Consider the following 27,855-nt stretch of genomic DNA (forward strand, 5'->3'; position numbering starts at 1 on the left):
GTTGATGAGCCGTTAGAAGATCAAGTCTATGAACCTAAGCTTGAAGAGTTTGGTGATTTGGGTGACGATGAGGATACCTTCTTAGGTTGTATCCGGACCCTTCCTGTGGGCCTAGGTTTTATGCCCCTTGTTCCTGATACACCTTGGTTAAGCGTTGTTCGTTGTACCCTTACCCAGCCCAAATGTGCTGATGATTGGCGTTGTCATGCCATTTTTCATACTTATATCAAAATCAATGATAAAGGTTGTAAAATCATTGTGGATAGTGGGAGTTGCATTAACGCGGTTTCTGTGGCTACTGTGTCACGTCTTGGGTTGAAGCCAGTTCCTCACTCTTAGCCGTATAGTGTTTCTTGGGTTGATACTTCTTCCGTAGCTGTAAAAGAGCGTTGTTTGGTGCCCATCCAGTTTTTAGAGTATAAGGATCGTATATGGTGTGACGTCATTCCTATGGATGTCGGTCATGTCATTCTTGGTAGGCCTTGGTTGTTCGATTTGGATGTGACCATCCGTGGTCCATCCAATTCATGTTCCTTTGTGTTTAATGGAAAGAAGATTCATCTTAATCCTTTACCTCCAAAACCTGTTGGCTCACAACAAACAAAGAAAATTGTGGAACGAAAAGGGTTAAATATCATTAACCCTACAAAGTTTTGAGTGTACACTCATGGGTGATTCGGTTGTGTTTGCTGTGGTTGTTATGGAGGTTCTGTCAGAATCTCCAATAGTGGCCCCTGCTGAGGCCCAATCATTTCTTCAGAAGTTTTGGGATGTCTTCCCTGAGGACCTCTTGACCACTTACCACCTTTACGGGATATTCAACATGCCATAGATCTTGTTCCAGAAGCATCTCTTCAAAACTTGCCTCATTATAGGATGAATCCCACTGAACATGCTGAGTTCTAGAGGCAAGTGGATGAACTTCTTCACAAAGGATTTATCCGTGAGAGTTTGAGTCATTGTGCAGTTCCAGCCCTTTTGACTCCTAAGAAAGATGGCTCTTGGAGGATGTGCATTGATAGTCGTGCTATTAATAGAATCACAGTGAAGTATCGTTTTCCCATCCCTAGGCTTGATGATATGTTGGATATGATGGTTGGTGCCACAATGTTTTCTAAGATTGATTTAAAGAGTGGATATCACCAAATTAGGATTCGCCCGGGTGATGAGTGGAAAATTGCCTTTAAGACGAAGGATGGTCTTTATGAGTGGTTGGTCATGTCTTTTGGACTAACCAATGCCCTGAGTACTTTTATGAGAGTGATGACACAAGCTCTTCGGCCTTTCATGGGTAAGTTCCTCGTCGTCTACTTTGCTGATATTCTTGTTTACAGTAAGACTAGGGAGCAACATCTAGATTATTTCACACAGGTTTGTTCTACCCTTCGTGAAACAAGTCTGTATGCTAATGTGAAGAAATGTTCTTTCTTTACCGATCGAGTTGTCTTCCTAGGATTCATTGTATCCTCTACAGGAGTATCTGATGACCCAACAAAGATTCAGGCCATTGTTGGTTGGCCAGAGCCCAAGACTATACATGATGTCAAGAGTTTCCTTGGCCTAGTTACCTTTTATCGTCGCTTCATCAAGGGGTTTAGCACAATTATGGCTCCTATCACGGAGTGCATGAAGAGAGGAGAGTTTCGTTGGACATTGGAAGCGGCTAAGGCTTTTAAGTTAGTCAAGAAGCGAATGAAGGAAGCTTCTGTCATACGACTTCCCGACTTTTCCAAAGTTTTTGAGGTCGAGTGTGATGCCTCAAGGGTAGGAATAGGTGGAGTCCTTAACCAGGAACGTCACCCTGTTGCTTATTTCAGTGAGAAGTTAAATGATGCCAAACAACGGTATTCTACTTATGATAAGGAGTTATATGCGGTTGTGCAAGCTTTGCGCTATTGGCGCCATTATTTGTTGCCCCTGGAGTTTGTGCTTTATTCGGACCATGAGGCCCTCAGCTACCTTAACTCCCAGAAACGGTTGAATTCTAGGCATGGTCGTTGGGTCGAGTATTTGCAGGCTCATTCTTTTGTTTTGAAACATAGGAAGGGTATTGAGAACCAAGCAGCTGATGCCTTGAGCCGCCGCATCTCCCTTTTGTCAATCATGAATGTCAAGGTCATAGGTTTTGAAAGACTTAAGGAAGAGTATGAGTCTTGTCCTGATTTTAGGGATATTTTTCTCGCTTTGCAAAGTGGGCAGTCGGATACCATTGATGGTTTCCGTTTGGAGGCTGGTTATCTTTTTAGAACCAATAAGTTGTGCAACCCTCAGACTTCAGTTCGGGACTTTATAGTTTGGGAAATTCATGCCGAGGCTTGGCTGAACATTTTGGACGTGATAAGACCATAGAGGAGATTGAACGTCAATTTTATTGGCCTAGCTTGAAGAAAGATGTGGCTAAGATAGTTAGCACCTGTAACACCTGTCAGTTGGCCAAACAAAAGCGACAAAATACTAGTCTCTACACATCCCTTCCCGTCCCTAGTTGTCCTTGGCAAGACGTCAGTATGGATTTTGTGTTGGGACTTCCATGCACTCCAAAGAAGCATGATTCTATTTTTGTTGTTTTGGATAGTTTTTCGAAAATGGCTCACTTTATTCCGTGTAGCAAGACTTCAGATGCATCTAAGGTTGCTAGGTTGTACTTTAATGAGATTGTCAAGTTGTATGGTCTTCCTAAGACTATTGTTTTAGATAGGGATGTTTGTTTCACTAGTCACTTTTGGAGAACCCTATGGCATATGGTTGGCACTAAACTGAAATTCTCCACCGCTTACCACCCTTAGACGGATGGTCAAATTGAAGTTGTTAACCGTAGTCTTGGAAACTTATTAAGATGTCTGGTCCAGGAAAATCTTATGAATTGGGATTTGATCCTCCCTACAGCTCAGATTGCATATAATAGTTCTGTGAATCGGTCTATAGGTATGAGTCCCTTTGAAGTTGTTCATGGCTATAAGCCTAGGAAGCCTTTAGACCTTATTCCCATGTCCCCACATGCTAGTGTGTCTATGTCAACTGAGGCATTTGTTCAACATCTTCATGATTTGCATATAGAGATCAATAAACAACTTGAGGCCAATAATGCATCATATAAACTTCGAGCTGATTTGCATAAACAACATGTTGAATTTAAGGTTGGGGATTATGTTATAATCCGAGTTAGACCGGAATGACATCCACCTGGATCCGCTTTCAAATTGCTGGCACGTAGTGCTGGTCCTTTAAAAATTTTAATGCTTGTTGGTCCAAATGCCTATGTCAATGATCTTCCATCGCATTTTGGTTTTCACTCTACTTTCAATGTTGAGGACTTAGTTGCTTACAAAGGCCATTCAATTCCTCCAATGATCCTCTTCTACCTCCATTTGTGGACCTTGACCCTGACCCTTCTGTCACTCCTACTCCAATACTATCTATCACAACACAAAAATAAAATTGATGCTATTTTAGATGAACAAATTGTGTTGACCAATGATGGAGAGGTTCAGCGTTTCCTTGTTCGTTGGGTAGATTGACCTAATTCTGACTGTACATGGATTCCCAGAGAGACACTTCAACAGCTTGATTCAGATTTATTGGAGCATTATCGGAGTCAGCAAGATCTTCTTTTGCCCGGGTCACCATCCACCTGTTCTGGGGGAGTTGGTGGGGATACCAGATTCTGGCCTCCACTCACATGTGTTTATGGACGTCAGAAGAAGCTTGCTCAACCACTTAGCTTATGGTTGGGTGATTGATTGTAGCCTTATTGTGTTTTGTTCACTCGACGGAGTTGTGAGTTTTTCCCACCCCGGGAGAGTTGATGAGGACATCTTCTATTATTGTTATTTTTGTCATTTTACTTAATGTTTTCTTTATTTTAATGGGCTTGGGCTTGGACTTTGAAAGACTGAAGATTAGTTTTGGAGATTAATCAATTGAGGCTGCTGCCGTCTTCCATCTTTTTCTCTGTCTTCTTCTTCTATTAATTTTCTGGCTTCTTTGTTCTCTTCCGCTACTTCTTCATCTTCTAGTGTTTTCTAAATTTCCATCCTACATCACTTACCATCTTATAATTGTACCTTCATCTATTCTGTTTTTGAGCCTGCAAAATTTTCTGACTTCTAAATATTAACATTAACACACTTTATTGAGAAAAAAACCATCACATTGATTGTGTTGATTTATCTACCGTTGTGAAAAATATCTGTCTGACTTGGTGTGTGTGTGGTCAATTACTATTGGCAGGACTTCTATTCCTTCAGTAGACCTTTTAGATGTCTTAAAACAGTAGTTTATGATTCATTGGGGGACTGTTTTTACACTTTTTCCATCCTTAGGTGCCCCTTCCCCGTTGTAGTAAAATTTGGTGTTTCCTTTAACAAAAAAACCTCTTTTTTAGCATGCCACTCTAGGAATGGCACACTCACATTTGCATCTTTTCTTTTTAATCCACTGTTTCATTGTGAAAATACAGTGTAAAGCTTTTACCTCTTGTGCTTATTTCTGACTGATTTTCTTCAAATGCAGGCTTTAGGTCTATTGTTTCTTCTGTTTTCCAGTTGGTTAGCCTTTGTAATGTTCGAAGATACCCAACAGGGAAAGACAGTATTTACTTCGTATGGCACTACTCTGTATCAGATGTTTGTTCTGTTCACCACATCCAACAATCCAGATGTTTGGATTCCTGCATACAAGTAAGTGGAAGCTTTGAAAGTCATTAAGATGCCTGGAAAAGAAATATAATTTGTAGTTCATTTCCAGCTTGCTATTGGTGAATTGAAGAGTGTCCATTTAATACAGTTCGTTGCTTGAAAAGATTGCGTACTCACTTTGAAGCTATTTATACATTAGATCTTTGATATTGATAGTGCTAATAATTACTTTATCATAATAGAAATGCAAAATAAAAATCTTGTTTTCAGGTTCAATTGTACATGATCTGCCATGTGGAACTTTCTGTTCGTGATGCTATAACTGGTTGGTCTAGTACAGAATGTTTGAATTTTCAGCGCTCTATTGTGGTCTATTGGTTCTTATTTGTTACGAGTCAAATTTAAGAATGAATGTAGTCCTAAACTAGGAAGTACTTATAAATTTTAACGAAAAGTTTCAGGTCTGGTTTACTGCAGGCAGCAAATCAGCTCTGTAAAAAGAAAGTTTTAGTAACTTCAGTTTCAAAAGCTTAAGCTATTAGGGAGTAGACCGACAACGTAAATCAAGCTTACACATATTACCACCAACAGAAAAAGAGACGATGAAACAAAAATTGGCCTAGGTCATTACACCAAGCACTTAGGAAAGATAGATATCACAAGCTCAAAGAAGCTTCAATAGCTGCCGTATTGATTATAACATCTTTAGTATAGGCTGTTGCATTCAATTCCTAAGAGGATCTCATTCCTAAATACAACGGAATAACAACTAGTAAACTTGGCTAGAAATTGCTAAACCAAATAGGAATGACACAAAAACTAAATCATGTTTACTGCTACAGGCCATTCCAGCAAACTCTGGAACCAGCAGCATTTGGCCCTAAAGGAAACATATGCTAGGACCCCAAGAAAAGACTACAAAACTAGAAATTCCAAAGGCATTGCATTGAATGTAAACCAATTTTCTAAATCTTTCGGGCAAACTGGTTCAACCAGCCTGGATAAATCACTTCTAGCTTTGGTTTTGCCCCTGCTTTTTCCGTCCTCACCTCCGCCCTCTTTGGTCTTTAAGGTGCTGTTCCTGAGTTTCTTGTGGCTTGCATAATACTTTTCTCCTTTGAATGTGTATCGATGTTGAGAAATTTTATGCATTTTTCTATATTAGAGTAAATGTTGAGCATTTTCTATCATAAGAAACTCACACAGTGATTACTCATCCTTTAACTTATTTGTTATTAATGTGACTGTCGTTTGGGAATTAAATGATGTGACATCAGCATAAAGTATTGTGGAACAAAACCTAAGCAACATTAAAGAAGCCCATTAAGTTGCCAAAGATTAGATTTTCAGGATACCATGTTCATTTTTTCCATCAAGAAAGGGTATTGTAAAGATAAAGGATCGGACTCGCCCATGTCTGCTAAGAAATTTATATAATCCTGAAATGTTTTGTGGTTTTGGGTTGAATTGTATTGAAGGGTTGTGAAAACATCTCAAGGTTGTTGTGCCTGTATTGAAGTATTAAATATGCTAGCCAATAAGCTATACTTCTCATATAATTAACATTCTCTCCTTTATCTATAATATTTTGATTTTTGAGGTGTTTGAAGATGAAACTCGGCTGTAGCATAATCCCAAAGTTAAATCTCTAATGAGTGCACTGACAAATGTTTACCTTACCCTTGTTCGGTTTCATGTAACAAAGGGTGTTTTAAAGTAAGCATGATTTGGAATTTCCACAATGTCTAGTGTAAGCTATTTGGGAGGGAATAGCTGGACTTTTTTGAGTATCTAGCTACCTTGATATAAGCTTCTTGTTTTGCCTTCGGTATGATATCTTGATTCTAATATCTTTGTTTGATTGGTTGTCTGCTTTGTGCAGTATTCTTTCACTTCTTATTTGCAATTTGTGGACCTTTTAATTTTAAGATTGCAATCTTCCTAGGGAACATTTTGTATGCTTGCATTGTTTATTAGTTGTTTTAAGTACATTTTTTCCATATATAGTTACATAAATCATTAAATATGGCCAAGAGTAGAGTGACTAATAAATATCTAAGATGAGACAGGCCAGCAGGAGGGGTGGTAAGTGTTGGTCAACAACCTGGAGTGCTAATTGAACTTGTTTGGAAACAATGAGGGCTATCATGTATTATTATGGTAACCGTAGGGTATCCAAACATCAAAAGCCTTTCTGTAATTTGCTTACCCTTTTTATTTCCTCAAGTTTTACTCATCCTTTTTCTACATTTCTGTAATTTCTCAGGGACTGTCATTAGAACCATATCACTTCATTGATATTTCTCTTTTTTGTAGCCTCAAAAAATTCTGTACTTTGATCTAATGTTTCATCAATTTATATTTTCTTTTTAAGGGCTTCGCGTTGGCATTGTCTGTTTTTTGTTCTCTATGTGCTATTGGGGGTTTACTTTGTCACCAACTTGATCCTTGCTGTCGTATATGACAGCTTCAAAAGTCAGGTATGGTTTGTTTCATCTTTTAGCTACTTTTCAAAAGCATAAACAACTGGATAAAACGATTGTATCTGTGCTCATCTATTCATTTCAGCTGGTAGTATGTTGTTTACTTACTGCTTCAGATATAACCATGTTTAACAATTCTTGTGTCTCAAGAACTCATGCTCACATATATTTGTTGTAGCTTGTGAAACAAGTTTCTGAGATGGATTCTACAAGGAGGCGTGTATTGAAGAAAGCATTTAATCTCATAGATAAACATGTAAGTGTGGTGATCACTCACCTGCTAAATCTCCTCTTAGCATGCTTCTGTGACAAGCTTTTGAAATTCTCTTGATCTGCTCATAGGGATGTATCATGTATGTCTCCCTTATACCTGTCATTTCATTTTCTCCTTTATACTTGGTTTTCACTTGTAGACAATTTTATTTATAGGACTCTTTATATCTAAAGGAATTTTTTACTTCTAGACTCCATAAGAGAAACTCTCTTTCTTAAGTACGAAAGCAATGAAATTTGATACTATGTTTGCTACTTATCAAAAAAGAAAAGAAAAAATGATACTATGTTTGCAGCTGTTAACATCACTAGAATCATAATATTTAAGGGCCTGAATTATACATGACATCCACAATGTTAACAAGTGGTATTTTTCAACAATTCACCCTCCCCTCAGCATTTAAGCTATTAGCAAGTGGAGCAGCCGCTTTCACCCTCAGCATTTAAGCTATTAGGAAGTGGAGCAGCCGCTTTGTATCTTAAGGTCATAAATTAGTCCTCACTTGCATTAGCCCAAAAATAGTGAACCAAACGAGTGAGCCTTGCACCAAGACCTGAACCAAGGACGTGACAGACAACTAGGCTCTAATGTTTTGGACACAATTAAGGTAAAAAAAGCTTGAACTATTGGGTAGGTGGGCCAACAATGTATCTAGAATGGAATAACTCCGGTTCTTAATTTTCTAGATTTGAAGGAAGTTTTCTCTTCTTTTTCATCTTCCCCTCAAATGGACGTTCCTTGTATACTTCTTGTGTAGTTAGCTTGCACCCCCTATGTGCTCTCATTAAGCTTACTTTATACATGTGTGTGTGGAATGAGTTACACAGCCCCCTGTTTTTGCCAGAATATAGTCCCCGTGTTGTCATCCTCACTGTTGGCAAGATAGTAATTCTTCTTTTTCTGACATCACAATTAATTTTTATATATGATATTCTTTTTCTGACATCATGATTACTTTTATATGATGATTTAGCTTGGTTGCTTCTGCATTAAAGTATAGTTGTGCTTATTGTTTTTTACATCAGATTTTTATTCTTTTTTGGGCCTTTTTCTTGTACTTAACAGAATTGTGGATTTATTGACAAAGAGCAATGTGTTCAACTGTTTCAAGAACTAAATAAATACAGGTATTCATGGCAGCACTATCTTTAACATGCTTTCAACTTTTCGTTTTCCTATAAATTCTTCTGGTTAATAGAAAGATAGAGGGAGGTTCCAGTGAGAATGAATACTTCCTCCTTTTTTATTTATTTGTTTTGGCATCAAGCAAAATAGCCTCCTTTACTCTTGAAAACAAAAAAGGGTATCAGGAACCAATGAAATTCTCAACGAATAACTTGCAGCTTTCTGGTTTTGGCTTTTGTAAACATCCCAGCTTCCAATAAATGAACATGTTTTTTTTCTCTGCCAATTTGCATTATACACTACAGGTTGGGACTGCTCTGTTTTTCTTTTACTGATGCATGGTGCATGTCAGTAAGTGGTAGATAATACAAAAAGCCTGGCTCTGAGCAAGAAATTGGGATGACAGTTTACAGTTTTTTGTTTTTTAATTCAGGTGGAAGATATTTTAAATATGGTTGACTCGACCAGATACATTCCAAAATTCCTCTGCTTTCCATAAACAAGGGTCGTAGTTGACCAACTTTTTGATACTTACCCATCCACACGTGTGGAGTGAATCTATGATTCCATCTTCCACCCTTAGGGGAATGATATGCCATTTAGTTCAAGTTTCAAGCATTCACAGTCAACTTTCAACTAATAGAGTTTGCTTATTAAAAGGAGAGATCTTGTTATGAGTTGCTTTTCAGTGTTTTGTAAGTAAAATACTTGGGTTCATTCAGATTTATTTCTAAGTAATTAATCCAAGGAGTAGGAAAGCATTGAGTAGTAGGTATTGGTCGTTTTAATTTATTTAATTTGAAAGCCATTCATGCAAGTTCTTGTCTGTGGAGACTAGTTTCCCAGATAATTGTTGTTGTCTAACTACTAGTCATCCACTTGCAAATTTCCAGATTCCTCTGAATTTATGAAATCCAAGTTTGTATCCTTTTGTCTTGTAAATTTATATGATCACTGTTAATATTACCTTCGATACTATCACATTGCTTCCTTGTGAAGGAAATATGCACAAGGAAACTTACAGGCTTAATTGCTTTCATAAATTTTTGTTGTACCTAATACCAGTTCCATTATCTAAGATAGATCCAATTTAGCTTCAACAAAATTCGTAATTAAACAATCTCTGAATGGCCCTTTACCTTTTCTTGTCCAATCATGGATGCTTTCTTTTCAAACCACTTAAAAGTGTAAGGGTGGTTTATATTTTCACCGTTCACTGAAGTTCTATCTTTTTTATTCTAATAAATGAAAAGTCAGCCATAAAAATGGGACAGCGTGAGAGAGCACCCTAGATTGAGAAATGATTTAGGAGTCACCCTAAAGGCAATAGATGCCACAACCTCTAGAGCATTGCTGTTTGGTCATGACATCCCAAAAATTGGATGCAGAGTATAAAGAAACTCAGCGAACATGATGATTGGCAATTGTGGAATTGTGGAAGGAAAAAACTGAATATTCCACTCGCCTTTGAAAAAGATTACATTCCCTTTAAATAGATGATAATTCTCATCTAATTACTCGGGATATTTACAACTTACTGAAAATATAATCAATCCTATTTAAGACAGAAAACAGTAAAATAGGAAAATACTATCTAAGGGATCGGGTAACATGCTACCAGTAACATGCTACCAGAATCCCCTAAAATTGTGGAACCAAAATGGCTAAGATTTGTTATCCTAAAGATCAGCCCCTAATAAAGGCTGATAGATATCCAATTAATTCTACACTCCCCCTCAAGCTGGGCAGTAAATATTGATTAGGCCCAGCTTGGAACTCATATCATCAAAATTCTTTCCTAGCAGAGCCTTGGTAAGGATATCGGCTGTTTGGAGACACATAGGCATGTACAACATCTTGATTATCCCTTCCTCTATTTTTTCGTTTATGAAATGTCGATCAATCTCCACGTGTTTTGTTCCATCATGATGCACTGGGTTCTTTGCAATGCTGATGGCTAACTGATTGTCACAGAACATCTTAATAGGTTCTTCACTTGAAATCTTTAATTCCTTTAGAAGCCTTCTTAGCCATATTCCTTCACAGATGCCGTGTGTCATTGCCCTGAATTCAGCTTCTGCATTGCTTCTTACTTGCCATGTAACTAGGTTTCCCCATACATGTGCCAGAAGTTGACCTTCGATCACATATTGATCCTGCCCAATCCGCATCACTGAATACCTCAATATCTCTTCTTTGAGTTTTCTCGAAAAATAATCCTTTACCTGGTGTTAGCTTTAGGTATCGTAGGATTCTATAAACTGCCTCCATATGTTCTTCATTGGGATTGTTCATGAATTGATTCACCTTACTGACAGAGAAGCCAATAGCAGGTCGGGTGTGAGACAAGTATATAAGTTTCCCAACTAGTCTTTGATATCTGCCTTTATCCACTGGTGCACTGTCTTCCTTGGCTCCTAGTTTGGTTGTTGAATCCATAGGAGTATCTGGCGGCTTGCATTCAAGCATTCCAGTCTCTTCTAAGAGATCCAGAACGTATTTCCTTTGGGATACAAGGATTCCATTTCTTGACCGTGCCACTTCCATGCTTAGGAAGTATTTGAGATTCCCTAGGTCCTTGATTTCGAATTCTTTAGAGACTACTCTTTTCCTCCTCATAATCTCCCATTAGAATGATGTCGTCCACATATACAATGAGGATAACAAGTTTTCCTTCAGGAGAGTATTTAACAAATAGTGTATGATCTGATTGACATTGAGAATAGCCATGCCTCTTGATTACCCTTGTGAATCGCTCGAACCAATCTCTTGGGGATTGCTTGAGCCCATATAAGGATCTTCTGAGTTTGCAAACTTTGCTGTGTGTAGCTTGGGTTTCTAATCCAGAGGAATTTCCATGTAGATTTCTTCAGCTAGGTCTCCATTGAGAAAGACATTCTTGACATCTAGTTGGTGAAGAGACCAGTCTAAATTTGCAGCCAAAGATAGGAGGACCCGCCCTGTATTTAACTTGGCTACAGGGGCAAATGTCTCCTCGTAGTCGATTCCATAAGATCAAGTGAATCCTTTTACTACCAGCCGAGCCTTGAATCGGTTAACACTTCCATCTTCATTGTATTTCATAGTGAATATCCATTTGCAACCTACTGGACGTTTTCCAGTTGGTAATTCTGTGATCTCCCATGTTCCATTCTTTTCTAGTGCACAGATTTCTTCACAAACTGCAAACTTCCATTCAGGTGTATCGAGAGCCTCTTGTATGTTATTAGGGATTTGGATTTTGTCGAGGTTGGCAACAAAGGTTTTGAAATTCGATGACAGTCCCTGATATGACACAAATGTGTATATTGGGTGTTTTGTGCATGATCTCACACCTTTTCTCATAGTAATAGGACAATCACTATCATTATTAGTTAACTCATTATGGGAAGTCTCGGGATTAGAGTTACCTGGTGGATCTTCACTTGATCTAGGACTCGAATTAGACTCTTGGATTTGGTCAAGAGATGCTCGTTGTTCTATCTCCTTTTGGTTCCTTCTCCTCCGTGAATAGGTAATCAACTCATCATTGTTTGTTAGTTGAATAGTGTCCAGATGTTGAGGTGGATTTGTAGGAACTAGCAGATTGGTGGTTTGATGTCTCACGGGAGATTCTAAGAGACGTGGAGGAGGAATGGATTCAGGAGTTTGTGATGGGTGAAATGGGCCTGAATAAAAAGAAGGGTGAGATAACTCTTCAATATCCCAAAGCTGGTATTCCTGTGTAAGATTGCTCTCCCCTTGAATATCAGATTTGGGGTAATATGGTTGATGCTCAAAAAAAGTTACATCCATGGAGTGATAATATCTTTTAGTGACCGGTGAATAACACTTGTACCCCTTTTGGTTTGGAGAGTACCTGAACAAAATGCACTTAAGGGCTCTAGGATCGAGTTTACCCCGGTGTTGTTGATGAACATGAATAGAGGTTGAGCACCCGAATACTTTGAAGGGAATAGTGGAGATGAGTCGAGTATTAGGAAAGGACTGAAATAGAGTTTGACAGGGAGTTTGGAATTTGAGAACGCGAGAGGGCATCCTGTTTATGAGGTAGGTTGCAGTGAGAATGGCTTCACCTCAAAAGTGTTTCAGTACATGTGTAAAGAACATGAGGGAGCGAGCAACATCTAGTAGGTGCCAGTTTTTTCTTTCGGCAATTCCATTTTGCTGAGGAGTGTCGACACAGGAACTTTGGTGTACTATACCTTGACTCGAGATAATTATCAAGAATGGATTTGAAATATTCTTTGGCATTATCAGTTTTCACAATCTGTGTTTTTGCGGAATTGTGTTTGGATCATGGTGTTAAAATTTTTGAAAATCTGACCTGCCTCTTGACTTTTCTTTCATGAGGAATACCCAGGTAAGTCTAGTGTGATCGATCATCTATAAAAGATATAACCCAGGTAAGTCTAGTGTGATCGATCATCTATAAAAGATATAAACCAGCAAGATCCAGTAATATTCTTGATCCTAGATGGCCCCCACACATCACTATGAATCATTGAAAAGGGTTGGGATGCTTTGTAGGGTCGGTTGGGATAAGTGTTGCGAACATGTTTTGAAAATTGACAAATCTCACATTGAAAATCATTTGGATTTTTATTATTGAATAATGAAGGAAAAAGCTTATCGAGATGCAAGAAATTTGGATGTCCTAACCTATAGTGCCGCAACATAATTGCACTATCATTATTAGAACGAATGACAGAAAAAGAACTTTGACTTCTGGACACTAAACATTCAGATTTGTGAGTTGTTCCTTGAGGAGGATCATTAACCTCGAGAAGATAGAGCCCCGAATGCATCTTAGCACTGCCAATCGTCTTCCTGGAATCCAAGACCTGAAATTCACACATATTTGGGAAAAATTTAACACAATTGAGATCCCGAGTGAGTTTACTAATAGACAGTAAATTGCAATCCAAATTTGGCACTAAGAGAACTGAGTTGAGTGTTAGGTTCTCTGAAATTTTAACAGAACCTGTACTAGCTACCTTTGAGAGTGAACCATTTGCTATCCTGATTGTTAAATTTTCATAACAGGGATTGTAAGTAGAAAAAAAAAATTCATCTCTAGTCATATGGTCCGATGCTCCTGAGTCTACAATCCATGGACCTAGCTTCTCCTTTTTAACATTAGGAGCGCTTAAAAGAATACCTTTGTGTGCCGAAGAACCGGTACCATCCATAGTGGTGGCAGGGGCTGCTGACAATTGGCTGAACATTTTTTGCAATAATTCTAGTTGCTCCTTACTGAAGAGACTGGGCTCGGGTGGTGTCGGTTTTTCATCTACTGAGACGAAATTGCCCGATCCTTCTCTGTCGTTGGCAAAGCGGGAAGGCTTCCAATCAGTGTGTTTACCGTGGATTTTCTAGCAGGTGTCCTTGGAGTGACTAGGACGTCTTTCTTTGGTCTACTGTCACTGCTGTTGTATGGATTTCCTCGAACCGCAAAGGTTGAACTCTCCAGGTTTGTTGTAGAATCTTGAGGGCCCATCATTATCTTCTTTCAACTCTCCTCTCTGCAAACTTTTGAAAACGCTTCTCGGACGTTTGGCAGTGGTTTGGATCCTAGGATTCTTCCTCATACTTCATCGAGATTTTTATTTAATCCAATTAGAAATTTGTATATTCTTCTTTTCAACAATTTGTTTATACCTGATTCCGTCTTCGGGATAGCTCCAATTGTGCTCCTCGAATAAGTCCAGTTGTCGCCAATAGCAGTTGAGTGTGTTGAAGTATTGGGTCACTGTCAAATCTCCTTGACGTAAGTCATGGAGAACACTTTCCACTTCGAATAAATCAGATGTATTCTCATTGTTAGAATACATTTCCTTGGCAGCTTCCCAAATCTCCGCTGTTCCGTAGAGAAGAAAATTTTCTGTCATGGAATTAATGAGCCATGACATGACCATGTTATTTTCTGAATTCCACATTTTGAACTTCACATCATCCTTGCTTGGTTGGGCTGCAACTCCTGGAAGGTGTGAAGAGAATGGCTAAGATTTGCCAAGACGCTCAGGAAAGTTGCTTCTCCTTACTTTGTTTCTAGGATGGGAAATAGAGGGAAAGGAGTCTCCAGAGAAAGGACTTCATTTGATATCGAGGGTCATGTGCTCTCGAAAAGTGATCAGTTTTCTGGAGTTTTTGAAGAAATCTCCTCATCTTCCAGTTGCTTGGGGCAGTTTTGAGGTGGGTGGTGGCTCGCAGGAAGCTAGTGGAGTGGTTGGATGTGGGGCAGGAATTTCTGATATGCACGATGGAAGTGTAGGGTGCCTTCCAAAGTTTCTTTGATTTGAACTGCCTCTCTTGGGAAAGTCTTGACTATTGACAATTTGAGGAAGTGTAGTTTCATTGTCATGAATTGGTGCTACATGTGTAAGAGGAATGGTGAAACCATGGATCGTTTACTATTGCATTGTGAGGTGACAAGGGCATTATTGAATGAGAGTTTTAGTAGATCCGGAATTTCTTGGTGATGCCTTCAAGGGTGGGGGATATCTTAGCTTGCTGGAATGGGCTCCATGGTTGTTCTCAGGTGGCTTCGGTTTGGAGAAGGATTCATGTGCCTTATGTGGTGTATCTGGACAGAAAGAAATGATAGGTGCTTTGAAGATAGGGTGTGACATAGAAATCTTTTTGTGCACGCCCTATTGCTTTGGTTTTTTGTCATTGTGCTCAATGGAACTAGTGTTCATGATTTTCTTGTTTCTTTTTCAAGTTCCTAGAATGTGTTTATTTTTTTTCTTTTGTATACTCCCTGCGTACTTGGGCAACACCTATTTCATTTGTATTAAAAAGTATTTATCTCATCCAAAAATAAAAAAGAAACTCAGTGAACTGCTCATCATTTTAGTCCTCTACACAACATTGGATCTACGGTCTAGGAAAGAAACTAGTAACATGTGTTTTTTTATGTTGAATTGGCTCTTTCCATGAGAGATCAGCATCTCTTAAAAAAATGGAGATCCTCATAGTTATAGCTTTCAGTAATTGTACCTCTAGCTTGTGATGTATATTTTGTGTTATGCTGAAGGATGTCTTATAATGGTTAATGTAGGACTTTGCCTAATATATCTGTGGAAGAATTTGAGTTGATTTTTTATGAGCTGGATGATAGTCAAGACTTCAAGGTATACTCATTTACTTGAGCTCTTGTACTAAATTCCAAGTAACCTATATACATACATAGAAATTCACAAACACGATTCCCTCTCTCTCTCTCTCTCTCACACACACGCACAAGGTTTTTCGTTAGTGATCCCAAAACTATTCTTTGCATCAGTTAGAAAAATCCATCAGTGGTTTAAAAATTTATCCTATCCTTATGATTGTAAATTTTGTTACTGATTAAAAAAATGATTGTAAAGTTTGATAACTTAAGCTCCTAGGGATAGTGCAATCGGCGTGGGACCTAGGAGGAAAATTAATATATATTTGTTTCAGTGATACAACGCTGGTAGTTATTTGAAATTACAAGTAGCTTTCTTCTTCAACCCATTATTTAAGCGATATATGGTTGACAAAGGAGGAAAATGCTTTTCATTCCTTCCCCTATTTTGCCTTCTTCCAACCAGGACAAACTAGCTATCTATTTGTTTTCTGTAGCTTCCATTGGCTTCCTTCTCTTTTCCTACCTACTAGGTAGAGAAGTTTCCAGTTAAATAAGAGTAGCACTGGTTTGGTTGGTAGATGAGAAGATATATCATATAATCATTACAACTTTCTCAAACTCCCACACAAAATATAATAAACAATTCAACTTTTTCAAATCCCAAAAGAAAAATAATATTAAAAAATTATATTCTAACCATCTTTTATTCAACTTTCAACTTTGATCTCATCTAATCTGTGTAATCAAACGAGGAAAACTTCGTTCTTCAAGATGTGCTGGAAAAGACAAATGTACTAAGCTTTTGGTTATATCAGTCGATTTATCAACCAACATCCGTCGCATGAGTCTGTTTACTTACCACGCCTCGTTTGTTTTTGCAGATGAGATGAATTGAGATTAAAGTTAAAAATTTGAATAAAATATTATTAGAATATATTTTTTTAATATTATTTTTGTTTTGGAATTTGAAAAAGTTGAATTGTTTATTTTATTTTGTATTGAAATTTGAAAAAGTTGTAATGATTAGATTAAGATGAGATATTTCCTGAAAACAAATGAGGCCAAATGATTATTTCTGTCTTTGCTTGATTTTTAATTATCTCATATCCTAGAATTCAGATTATTTTGGTAAACTGGATGCTATTATTCAACCCAATGAGAAGAAAGCTAATTAAAAATTTTGATTTTTTTTTCTTATCTTTTAATCATTTTTCACTCTGTAGTGATTTTTGCAGAAGATATTTTGTATGGTTATTTAATTTATTGTAAATGCATTTCTCTCAATTGTTTGCTGGACTTCGCTTTTTTCACCTTTAGATCAACTTGGACGAATTTGCTGACCTTTGCAATGCCATTGCTCTAAAATTCCGGAAGGAAGATTCTGTAAGTCCAATCTGTCCTAGATCTGAAACAGAAGGAAGCTCTTTTTTCCCCTGCAGTGAAGACCTTTAGACTGTTTCTTGACACTGTGCATTATGGTTGCAGCCACCTTGCTTTGAAAAATGTCCATTCTACCATTCACCCTTCTCTGAAAAATTGAAAGGCTATGTACGGAGTCCCATATTTGGATACATTGTATCCTTCATGCTTGTGCTGAATCTGTTGGCTGTTATTGTTGAAACAACGGTATGGCTTCTATTTAAATAGAATTTGTGTTTTCCATTTACTCCTCTGATCAACAATATAAAGTTGATTGAAATATATTTATTTGATTTTTATGATTAAAGTTCAGTCTTTTTATTCTCGTCTAACGCCACCATTTATGTAATCCAGTGCTGTAAATAAACTTGCATTTTCCCAACGAGGATTTGATTTCTTGATGCAATTTATTGTCAAATCTCATCCTTTGTGACATAAAAGTAAATTTTTGCCATCACTGTTTGAGATGAAACCGAGTTCAAATGGTTTTCAGTTTTGTCTAACCATTTTTGGTTTTATTTAACCGGGTTTTCCATTTGGTTATTGATTGGCTTTCCCTACTTCCTTCTTTCACTCCATGCCCAGGAGGCCTCAAATAAGTATTATAAAATCAAAGAATAAAAACATTTATGTTAAGACATATGGGTAATCTTTTGGTGTGTTAGCAAATCTCGTAGACAAGACACTGTTTAGTCTAAGTTTTAAATCTGAAGAAGTGTTAAATGCCAGCTATATATCACACAGGCTGCATCAAAAAGTGTAAACATCAATGATTTCAAGATGCAGGAACAACAAAATGGCTCATAAACCTTGGGAATAACCTCAGGAGGTTAGTTTGACCACATTGTACCTAGGTTAAATACTAGTGTCGGCGGCTGCGCACTCAAAATTTTATCAACGTGTATGCACAACTACTTGACTGCTCACTTACACAGGTCTACTGCAATGCAAAAACTAGAGTTTCGAGTACAGTTTACTTGTTTTTATTGTTTTTAAGGGTTCTCTATTAATGGCCCCATTCCCCATCCCAAAAATTGGTATTTTGAATTCTCTCTTTGCCTTTGAGTTATATTGAGCTTAATCAGAAAAAAACTTAAGATTGTCAGAAGTGATGAGAAGAGAATTTTTGTCATGGATTATTGTGAGCTTGAGAGTTTTTTATCACCTAGGTAGATTTGCTGCTAGATGTCCTAGTAAACCTTAGTATATCAAACCATCATTTTTCAGATAATTCATCTACATATCAGTAGGAGTCTGACAAACGAGTTTCAAAGGCCCAAGGGGAATTAACATGGTGGAATAAAATCATGCCAAGGGTATAAAAGTGTGGTGTTCGTAAAACAAATATGAAGGATTATGTGACTCGATTAGTGAGCAGTTGAAACAGCATAACAAGAAGATCATGATGAATAGAGTCTTAGTGCTAATCTATATGTGGGTTCTTTAAATCTGTAACCATTCCAAACTTATAAATGCTTCATTGACACATTTATTTGATTTAAAGCAAGTTTTTTAATTCACCGCTCTCTAGGTCTAGTTTATCCTTAGTATTTCTTCATTCAAAATTTTCAGTACACAAGCCATGTAAATAGAATTCAGAACTTATCTCAACAGCAGCAGCTCACATGATCTTTAACAGCCCAATTTGGGGGAGAAAATTCTATTATTTTTGGAGCCAGATGGAACTGTCAATTTCATTATGGATGTGATGTCAGTTATAACTTCCAAAAGCTAGGCTTGGGGACATCAGTATATAAATTGCATTTGTGAGTTTATTATTTGAACATGAGTATCATCCATCTATAATTTTGGTTTTGATATTTGCAGAATAACCACATGCAGTAAGAAATATCAACATAATAATGTGTAATTGTCTTGTGGCTTAAATGCAGTACCCTCATCACTCTTTGATTTTTAGGATGGTTGGTGCATCTTATATAAAATGAACAGACAACTATTAGACATGCCTTGACATGAGCATCATGTCTTCAAGTATTGAACTCACTGATTTTCAACAGTAGTATCTTATAAAGTGCATCATGACTTCTTTTTCAGCCTAGGTTATGAAAAGTTTGCTTCTTTGGTTGCCCACGATTGCAGTGATTTTTATCTGCTGAGGATGCGACAGTGTTTGATAATCCACAATCAAGCCTTAGAGAGGAGTGTTTTTCCATGAAACTAAAAAGACGCCTGTTGAGTACTAATTATGCCTTCAATGCCAGATAATTCTTCTGAGATTTTTATGGAATGGCCTGGAGTCAATATTCAGAATGATGTTTAGCGTGTCAGATTTAGTTACCACAGGAACAGCCATTTGCACCCTCACTATATGTCATTGTTTTCAGTTTGGGTTTAGATTAAGGAAGTTAGTGATATATCTTTTTTTTTTGATAAGAAAGTTAGTGATATATCTACCATCTGACTTCTCATCTATTTGATTTCGGGTTAAAATACGAAGGCCCATTCTATTTGCATTATAATCTGAGAGAGAGAGAGAGAGCAGCCATGCATAGGTTCTAACTATAGGCAAGAGTTTTTTTTTTCTTGCATTTAAATAAACAGAATACTTCCCCCTTACAAACAGGGAAAGGGATGAGGAAGTCTTTCTAACCAACCAATGCTCCACAAGTGGAGATAGACAAGACATAGATGCCCTGCTTCTTTCTAGATGAAAGAAAATCTGAAAGAACCACCAATGATATATATTTAAGTTCCTTTATCAAAGATTTTTATACATAATTGACACTTCATACATGTATTTGGTCCTAAAATTTTTTTTATGGGAAATACTCTAGTCACAAAGGAATTACGCAAAATCAATTCTACAAATTGATGTGGCTCGTCAAATTATAAAGTTACTTTTATTGTAAAGTAAATCTAACAGTTCAGATGAAGCCACGTCAGTTTGTAGAATTATTTCTATAATTCCCTTGTGTATGAAGCAGTACTCTTGTTTTATTAAAGGTTTGTGCTTTCTTGACTACTGGCTCCTGAACAATTGATTGTCAATTGACTCATTAAAATTGTATCCTGGCTCAATCATTGGTATGGCTAATGTGAGAGATTTATTTATTGCAGCTTGATATTGAAAACAATTCTGCTCAAAAGGTGTGGCAAGAGGTTGAGTTTGTCTTTGGTAAGTGCTTGTTGAGGAGTAACCTATCTTCATCTATGCATTTGTGCTGCACTAAAAACTTATGGCATAAAATTGTTTCTGGTGAGCTTCTGAGTTGACGCATGGTTGCTGCTAAAATGGTCTAAACTTCCTGAATGATTACTTGTTTCCCTTGTGGAGAATTATGTGCATTTTCATTGGTTTAATAAGCTTTTAGTCATTCAATATTTAAAGCCTGCAGTTATTGTCAATGGTGGTTTGGCACTGTCCAGTCAGTCTTCTTCATTTATGACTAGAGTTTCAGGTAGTGTTGGAGTTAGTAGTGATTGAAACTCTTAGAATTTTGTGTACAGCTACTAAACTGAGATCATAATACAAAATATGTCTGAATCGGCCTGTTGTTCCCCTCGTCTGTTTTGTATATGAGACTCCTTTGGAGCTGTTTTACTTATTAAGTCCTTGCTCCGTATGAATATGGCCTAGTTACTCAAGCTTTTATCTGATATATTGATACTCAGTTTTTTAATGGGTCAATTTGTTTTCTTGTTCCACAGGGTGGATATATGTATTTGAAATGGCTCTAAAAGTCTATGCATTTGGATTTAAAAATTATTGGAGGGATGGTCAAAACCGTTTTGATTTTCTCGTCACATGGGTAATAGGTAATTGGCTTGGAAGAATATAACCTTTTATCGCACTGCTTAATTACTTGTATAACATATAACTTTTACAAAGCATGGTGCCGGCCTATGGGGCATCAGAATAAGAATAACTCCATTCTTTGATGGAAATGTTAATAAATCCACTTCTGCAATCATAATTGGTCCATTCTTTGATTATTTTATATTAAGAATCATTTGAATTTTTTACTCTTGTTATTCTGCAGTTATTGGAGAAACCTTAATTTTTGTGTCCCCTGAAGGACTAGCATTTCTTTCCAATGGAGAATGGTAGGGATTTTTTATTTTTTTTTTTAATTTTTCTGCATAGCATGAAATTATTTCTTGTCCCTCACTATATTTTCCTGATTGTTTGCTATAAATGTTTTGGTTTAATGTGAAACCTTTTGAAGAATAAAAGTTTCTTAGTCTAGTAACGATGAAAAATCATTGGGCGTAGCTTAAGGGTTAGATGCTAAAACAGTTCCTGTGACTTGCCTTTTGGACAGATTAGTCTCTATACTCTAATTTTGTACTTTTGACTTTCTATGCAGTCAACTTCGATCAAATCAGTCATTCAGTTAATAATTTATTAATTATTTGCTAAATGGCATGTCAACACCAATCGTTAAGTGCCTCATGCCATCTAGTAAATGAAAAAAATAACTTAAAAAATTAGATAGCCTAGGTGGACCTAGGCACGGCTACCTTGATGACCCAAGCATGGCTTGGGACCTAGGTGTTTGTTTTGACGTGGCTCTCAATGATTGGTACTGACATGGAGTTTTAAAAGATTATTAACATATTACTAACGGAAAAACTAATTTGATCAAAGTTGAAAGTACAGGGATTAATTTTCCAAGAGGCAAACCACAAGGATCATTTCTGTATTCAACTCTAATTTTAAATGACCACCCCGTTGTCTTCATCAAGTTGCTCTCAGACTAGGATACTTCTCAATGATATTTAGAATTTTTTGGGGTCTTGAGGGGGCGTGGAAACGCATAAGAACTCTTGAATGGAAATTGAAAGGAAATGTGACTCTAGTTCCTTCGGAAATGGTAAGATCTTTGGCACAAGAAGAATAGGTTGGTCTGAATCATCTTGACTTGGTTCTGCTTTTTCTATTTTTTTAAGAAGAATTCTATCATAGAAGCGGTAAAGGTGATATGGAATAGATGAACTGAGGAAAAGGGACAGAGTATCTTCTCACTTCTAAAAACAAAGGATAGCCCCTACCAAGGAGCAGATTGCTTGAATGCAGGAACACTAGCACTCGTGTCATTGGTAATGCTCTTAGCTTAGGATCTAAATCATTAGGTGTATTTTTTCTTTTGTATTTCTGCTGTACCTTTTTCCATTTGGATTGCAATTTTTTATTTTTCATCCTAAAAATAGGTTTTATTGTCTAGCTTGAATGTGGATCTTTACCTAGCTAAAGATTGCACTAGAGACAATATTTAAATCGGAAGTAGATGTAGCTGATGATGAAATCTTGAGTCAGATAGGATGTGATTGGGGCAGGAAAAATGATTTGTACACCTTAATCTGGCTGAGAGCAAACTTTGGGAGAAAAATCCAGGCATTCGTAGTTGCATCAAAAGCCAATGTCTATGGTTGTCAAAGACCTTTTAATTAACCAAAACTTGTACGAGTCTGGTATCAAGCTTTGCTATCTTTGGATCTCATAGTAAAAAGGATTAACATCCTTGATGTCATTCTATTTGTCTATTAATTTTTCAACAACACTAAACAATGTGTTGGCAGAGAGTATGCCTTTAGAGAGGAGAAAATGACTGAAAAGATACATGTGGTTAACTTATTAGTTGAAAACGGGTTTATGAAGGTAACCATAATTTTGTTGGGACTAGGCTACTTCGATTGAGTTCAGTTTTCTTTAATTGACTTATTCAACAGCACAATTGGAAAGGAATTCTACCAGTATCAAGCTTCAATCCATTAATCTGTACATAATTGGTTTCTTCTGATGTTAAAAAATTCTGAAGTTACAAGTTTTAAATGGTACTTCAATGGTTATAATAGCTATTTAAGCGCTCGCTTACCTATGAATGCACATCTACAATTAAATCTCATCGTTCTATGTCAACAGGATTCGCTACCTTCTCCTCGCAAGAATGTTAAGGTTGATAAGGCTACTGATGCATGTTCAGCGTTACCGTGCCTTCATTGCCACTTTCATAGCCCTTATACCAAGCTTGATGCCATACCTTGGGACCATATTTTGTGTCCTTTGTATTTATTGTTCTCTTGGTGTGCAGGTAATTCTTTTGCTTGCTTTCAAAGAAAGTTATTTACTAAAGATGCCCTTTCTCACCTTCTTCATTAATTTGTGCTTCTCTATTGTTGGGATTAAGAAAATTTTATAATCTGTACTGATCCTTTATTTCTTAATTCAGTATATTTGGAAATATTAAGTTTATAGTGTCCCAAATCTATTCTTGGTTATGTATTTTTGCAGTTTTAAAATTAAATACAGTGTAGGTCATCCTTATGTATAATTGATTGTCGTTGTGTCAAAGGCTCCAAGTCACTGCATTTTAAAGGTTGAAATTGTGGTCTATGGATTGTTGTTACTTAAAGTGGCATATCTTCTGGACATCTGATGTCCCCTTTATGTTACTGTCACAACATTCTTCCCAATTTGTTCTGTTTTCTATCTGATTTATAGATCTTTGGTGGAATTGTCAATGATGGAAATGCCAGTTTGGAAGGAACAGATCTTGCTGATTATGAGTATCCTTTATGTACTGAAGGAAGTATTTCCTTGGCGTTGATTCAATCCATCCATCGCATGACTGTGATATCGTTCTGTATGATACTGACAAAAAAGGCTAATTGAGTAATTTTAGGCAATTCTATTAGTTATCATTATTTAATCTCTTTTGACTTGTTTCTTGTTCCTGCAAAGGTTCTGATATGTTCAGTCACTTTAGTTTTCTTGACAAAATCAGCTATTTACTTTTCAATTTCAACGACTATCCAAATGGGATGGTGACACTTTTTAATCTACTAGTTACAGGAAATTGGCAAATATGGATGGAGGTATGACTGCTGTCTACAAGTATTTATAAGTAGCATATACTATTCTGCGTTATCATCTTTTTCTGATTAGTGAATGGTATTCTAGGTTGAGTTGTTCTCTCATGATGCTTGTTCCCATGGAATCTATCAGGGAAATTGACTAACTACTGCCCGTTTCTCTTATATATTTTCACATGTGATCATGAGCATTTGGACTTTTTTTATTCTAATCCATAGTGATGGAAGATTGGGTGGCTTCTTTGTGCGAGAGGTAATGATAGGTTAACGATAATGAAGTACCTACCCCAAATACGTGGATAGGAAGTGTAAAAATTATGATAATTATTCTTTTTTGGCCAAACCACCAGTGCATTCATCTCGAAGCCATGCAGGACCCTTTGGATTTGTGTAGGCGCCGTCTAAGCTGTATTCTGTATTACTTGATCTTGCCATCAGGCCCAGTACCAAGTCTAGAATCCTTTTGCTCAGTGAGGCTACTTAGAACAAAAGCATTACCTGATACAGGTTCCTCTAGAGAAAATCTTTGCAGTTTGAACCATATGTAGTTCATACAGCTGATATTATGAATTTATAACATGTTTGAGCATTCCTTTGTTTTCAGCAGGTCATCTTTAATTCTGTGCTTTTACTTTTATGGTTTGATTAGTTAAAGTGGAATTGTAATTGTAGTCTACACTTTGGTTCATTAATTAATTGTGTTCACCATTTCAGAGCTACAAGGAATTAACCGGAACTTCATGGACACTCGCTTATTTTTTCAGCTTTTACTTAATAACGGTGTTACTGCTCTTGAATTTGGTAAATTTTATTCAATAATACTTCCCTATTTCATTTACCTTGTCATTTATGTTATATTATTTTGAAAAGTAATACCCACACCCAGTGAGTTTTGAACTTACTAAAAAGGGAGATGTCATTTAGGCTAAAGCTCATTGGCTTGTAGTCTAAGGCCCCGTTTGTATAAGCAGTTGGTTATCCCATCCCATCTCATTTCATCTCAACTTCCAAACACTACTCAAATACAAACACTTTTCAATTTACAACTTTCCCAATCTTTCAAATAAAACACAAAAAAAAAAAAAAAAAAATATAACTTTTTCAAATCTCTAATAAAAAATAATATTAAAAATTATATTCTAACAATATTTTAACTTTATAATGTTTTTATTCAACTTTTATCCCCTCATTTCCCAAAACCCAATAAAAATCTTAACTCAAATTATTTCACTACTATTCACAAACCATCTTACTATTATTCATAGATTTCTTATTTCATCTCATTTGACTATCCAAACAAGGTCTAATTGTTGCAGAAGCACAATGCCTGCCATTTGTTTGTTTTGTGATTTATTGGTAGATCAACTTGTTTTTTGAAATGGGTGCTGCAGAAACATATTTTCTGAGCGGACTAAACCAGAAGTTCAAATATATATTTACTATTATATTTCCTCTAATTTCACCCAGAGGACATTAATCACCTTTCTCTAGGAAATACTATTGAATAGTAGCCTTACATGATTAAAACCAAAACCGAAAACCCTTATAGCTAGTGTTTGTTGGTTCGGTTTGGTTAGATAAGGGTCCCTGATTCTGATGTCCAGATTTTATTTTGGACAGGGTCTTTAAGAGTAACTTCCTTTGAATGTTTCTGGGATCTTTGTGTTGGGAGTATGGAACATGACCACTGCAGCCTTCGCTGCTGTGGTTGTCCTGTCTTTATCTTAATTGTATTGCTTATTGCAATTCATAAGTAAAATTAAACTTGGAAACTTCTCTTCAATGCAATTTCAGATTATAGCTTTTGTCTTGGAGGCATTCTTTGCTGAGATGGATCTTGAGTCATCAGAAAACTGTAATGAGCAGGACAAGGTTTGTAGTTGTTCTGAACTGTTTATTACAATGGAAAATATACTGCCATGTCCCTCTGTGAAAAACTGATCATGATGCAGATAAATTACTCCCCTTTTACTTAAATGTTATCTTAAGAAAATCTTTAATGAATGAATACAGATGCAAATCAAGAAACAAAAATATGGCATGGATGCTGTCTAATATGTGAATTTTGGGTTTTTAATTAACCATCAGACTAATCCTTTTGAAGGAAGAGATTCATTCAAAAGTTGAGGGGTTTGAGTTTTAATGCATACAACCAAGGATACTCCTAGGTTTGCCTACTGCTGATTTTCATTATTAATTCACTCGCATGTCAACAGTTATATAATAATGCATGTAATTTGAAGTTTCTTAAAGCTGAAATAGTTTGAAAGGTTGTTGGTTTACAGAATAATGTTGCTCAAAACATCAATGGTGTTTATAGGGTTATGTTAGGTCAAGATGGAGGTTCTGCTGCAAATTGCTCAGCATCGCCTATATGTGTTCTGAAAGTTACCTTATGTCTAGATATTTTGCTACTCTCTTTGGTAAATCATTTTAAGGTGTTAAAGGACACATTTAAGTTCAATTTCTTTGCATAATAGAAATTTTTAAATCATTCTTCTATCCGTACAACTTATCATCTCCATTAGAACTGCTTACTGCTTAATGAGTTATCTGTTAATTGTACAAGTAATACTGTGAACTTGTCAGTCAGAATGGCTCAAATTGTTTAAAAATACTTCCCAATAGTGCAATTTGTCACTGAAACTTGATTGAATTTTTCTGAGTAGGACTCTTTAAATAGTAAGAAAATTCTCTTGAGCAGCAACAGATTTAGCAATAAGAATATTCACTTAATTTGTTTCTTGTAGTAGTTTTTCTATCCCCTTATAGTGGTGTCTAATATTTTTTCTCACCTGATTTTATTTTTCTAGCAAAAGTGATTTCAAATTTTAATTATTATTTTTTTACATTCTCAAACTAGGAAGTGGATGGAGGAAAGGGGCGTCGACGATCTGTGGGGTACCTATGCGAACTAGTTGTCACTCCAAAAAGCTCATGTTTACTTTCATTTGGGATGTCAAAGATAATCTGGTCTCATTTTTTTGGTTTGGTGCAGCACAAAATCACAAAGCCAAAGGGTTGATGCTCTTCTTCATCATATGTTGAGTGCAGAGCTCGATCGCCCAGAGTCTTCTAATCCATAGGTTGGCATCATTCCAATTTTCATAACTGAATTATACCTAATGATATTGTTGTGAAACATAGAGAGAACACAAACAAGAGGGAAAAGCCATTTGTTCATGCTTGTGTTTATTCATTACTGTTCCACTATATATGCTAAACATACGATTGGGGAGATGGTCTCATAATCAACACCATAAGTTTGAGTGTAACCATTAACAACCAAGAGTGCTTTCAGATGTTCCACATAACCATTAGGATGAAATTTGATTTTATACACCCATTTACAACCAAGAGGTTGTTTATCAAGTGGAACAAGACCCATGTCCCATTATGGTAAAGAGCATCCATTTCATTCTTCATAGTTGTCCTCTCGGAGCATCCTGGACTATTTTAGGAACAAAATGCTTTGAAAGTTGAGAAGTAAAACATGAGAATGAAGGAGATAAGGCATGACAAGAGACAAACTGGCTAATTGGATGTTGAGAAACACGAGAATGAGTACCTTTTATGAGAGCAATAGGCTAAGAATCTAAAGTACTAGGTTACTCAGGATTTGAAGATGGAGACGAGATTGGTAGAGGCATGGGAGCCAATGGCCACGAGCGACGCAAATAAACCTATAAGGGAACAATGTAAGGTGCTGGGGAAGAGTGGGTAAGAGTGGGTGAGGGTGAGAAGGAAGGGTAAGAGTAGGTAATGGTAGAAGATCACGCTCGCCAATCAAAGATGTGTATGAGAAATAGGGTATAAGACTCAAAAGAATGTGACATCAACACTATTGAAGTAGCATCTAAGAACGAGATTGTAGCAGCAATATCCTTTTTGAGTCCGGGAATAACCAACAAAAATACATTTGGTAGTACATAGATCAAGTTTATCAAAACCTGGGCCAAAGTTATA

The 27,855-nt window shown here is 36.7% G+C and overlaps 1 protein-coding gene and 1 long non-coding RNA gene across 5 annotated transcripts in view; one reads left to right on the plus strand and one right to left on the minus strand.

Annotated features, from left to right (window-relative positions):
• Positions 1-27,855, plus strand: part of LOC121248537 (two pore calcium channel protein 1A-like) — a 40,603-nt gene that overhangs the window by 7,483 nt on the left and 5,265 nt on the right. For all 4 annotated transcript variants that reach the window (XR_005937472.1, XR_005937471.1, XR_005937470.1 and 1 more), the window contains exons 7-23: positions 4,513-4,679; positions 7,012-7,117; positions 7,299-7,376; positions 8,460-8,521; positions 15,583-15,655; positions 16,954-17,019; positions 17,122-17,262; positions 20,134-20,191; positions 20,725-20,832; positions 21,057-21,120; positions 22,940-23,108; positions 23,519-23,583; positions 23,802-23,892; positions 24,604-24,690; positions 25,684-25,761; positions 26,753-26,790; positions 26,888-26,975. Coding sequence is in view for 1 of the 4 variants with exons in the window: in XM_041147020.1 (XP_041002954.1) it covers positions 4,513-4,679; positions 7,012-7,117; positions 7,299-7,376; positions 8,460-8,521; positions 15,583-15,655; positions 16,954-17,019; positions 17,122-17,262; positions 20,134-20,191; positions 20,725-20,832; positions 21,057-21,120; positions 22,940-23,108; positions 23,519-23,583; positions 23,802-23,892; positions 24,604-24,690; positions 25,684-25,761; positions 26,753-26,790; positions 26,888-26,975 (1,539 nt within the window). In the remaining 3 variants the exon portion in view is untranslated. The remainder of the gene's footprint in view (positions 1-4,512; positions 4,680-7,011; positions 7,118-7,298; positions 7,377-8,459; positions 8,522-15,582; positions 15,656-16,953; positions 17,020-17,121; positions 17,263-20,133; positions 20,192-20,724; positions 20,833-21,056; positions 21,121-22,939; positions 23,109-23,518; positions 23,584-23,801; positions 23,893-24,603; positions 24,691-25,683; positions 25,762-26,752; positions 26,791-26,887; positions 26,976-27,855) is intronic.
• On the minus strand, positions 3,256-23,239 carry LOC121248538. The gene is made up of 3 exons (XR_005937473.1): positions 23,224-23,239; positions 15,670-15,676; positions 3,256-3,389 (listed from the first exon to the last, which is right to left on the minus strand). It is a non-coding gene; the product is annotated as an uncharacterized LOC121248538 (long non-coding RNA).

This window comes from Juglans microcarpa x Juglans regia, chromosome 2D (assembly GCF_004785595.1).
Source record: "Juglans microcarpa x Juglans regia isolate MS1-56 chromosome 2D, Jm3101_v1.0, whole genome shotgun sequence".
Lineage (NCBI taxonomy): Eukaryota > Viridiplantae > Streptophyta > Magnoliopsida > Fagales > Juglandaceae > Juglans > Juglans microcarpa x Juglans regia.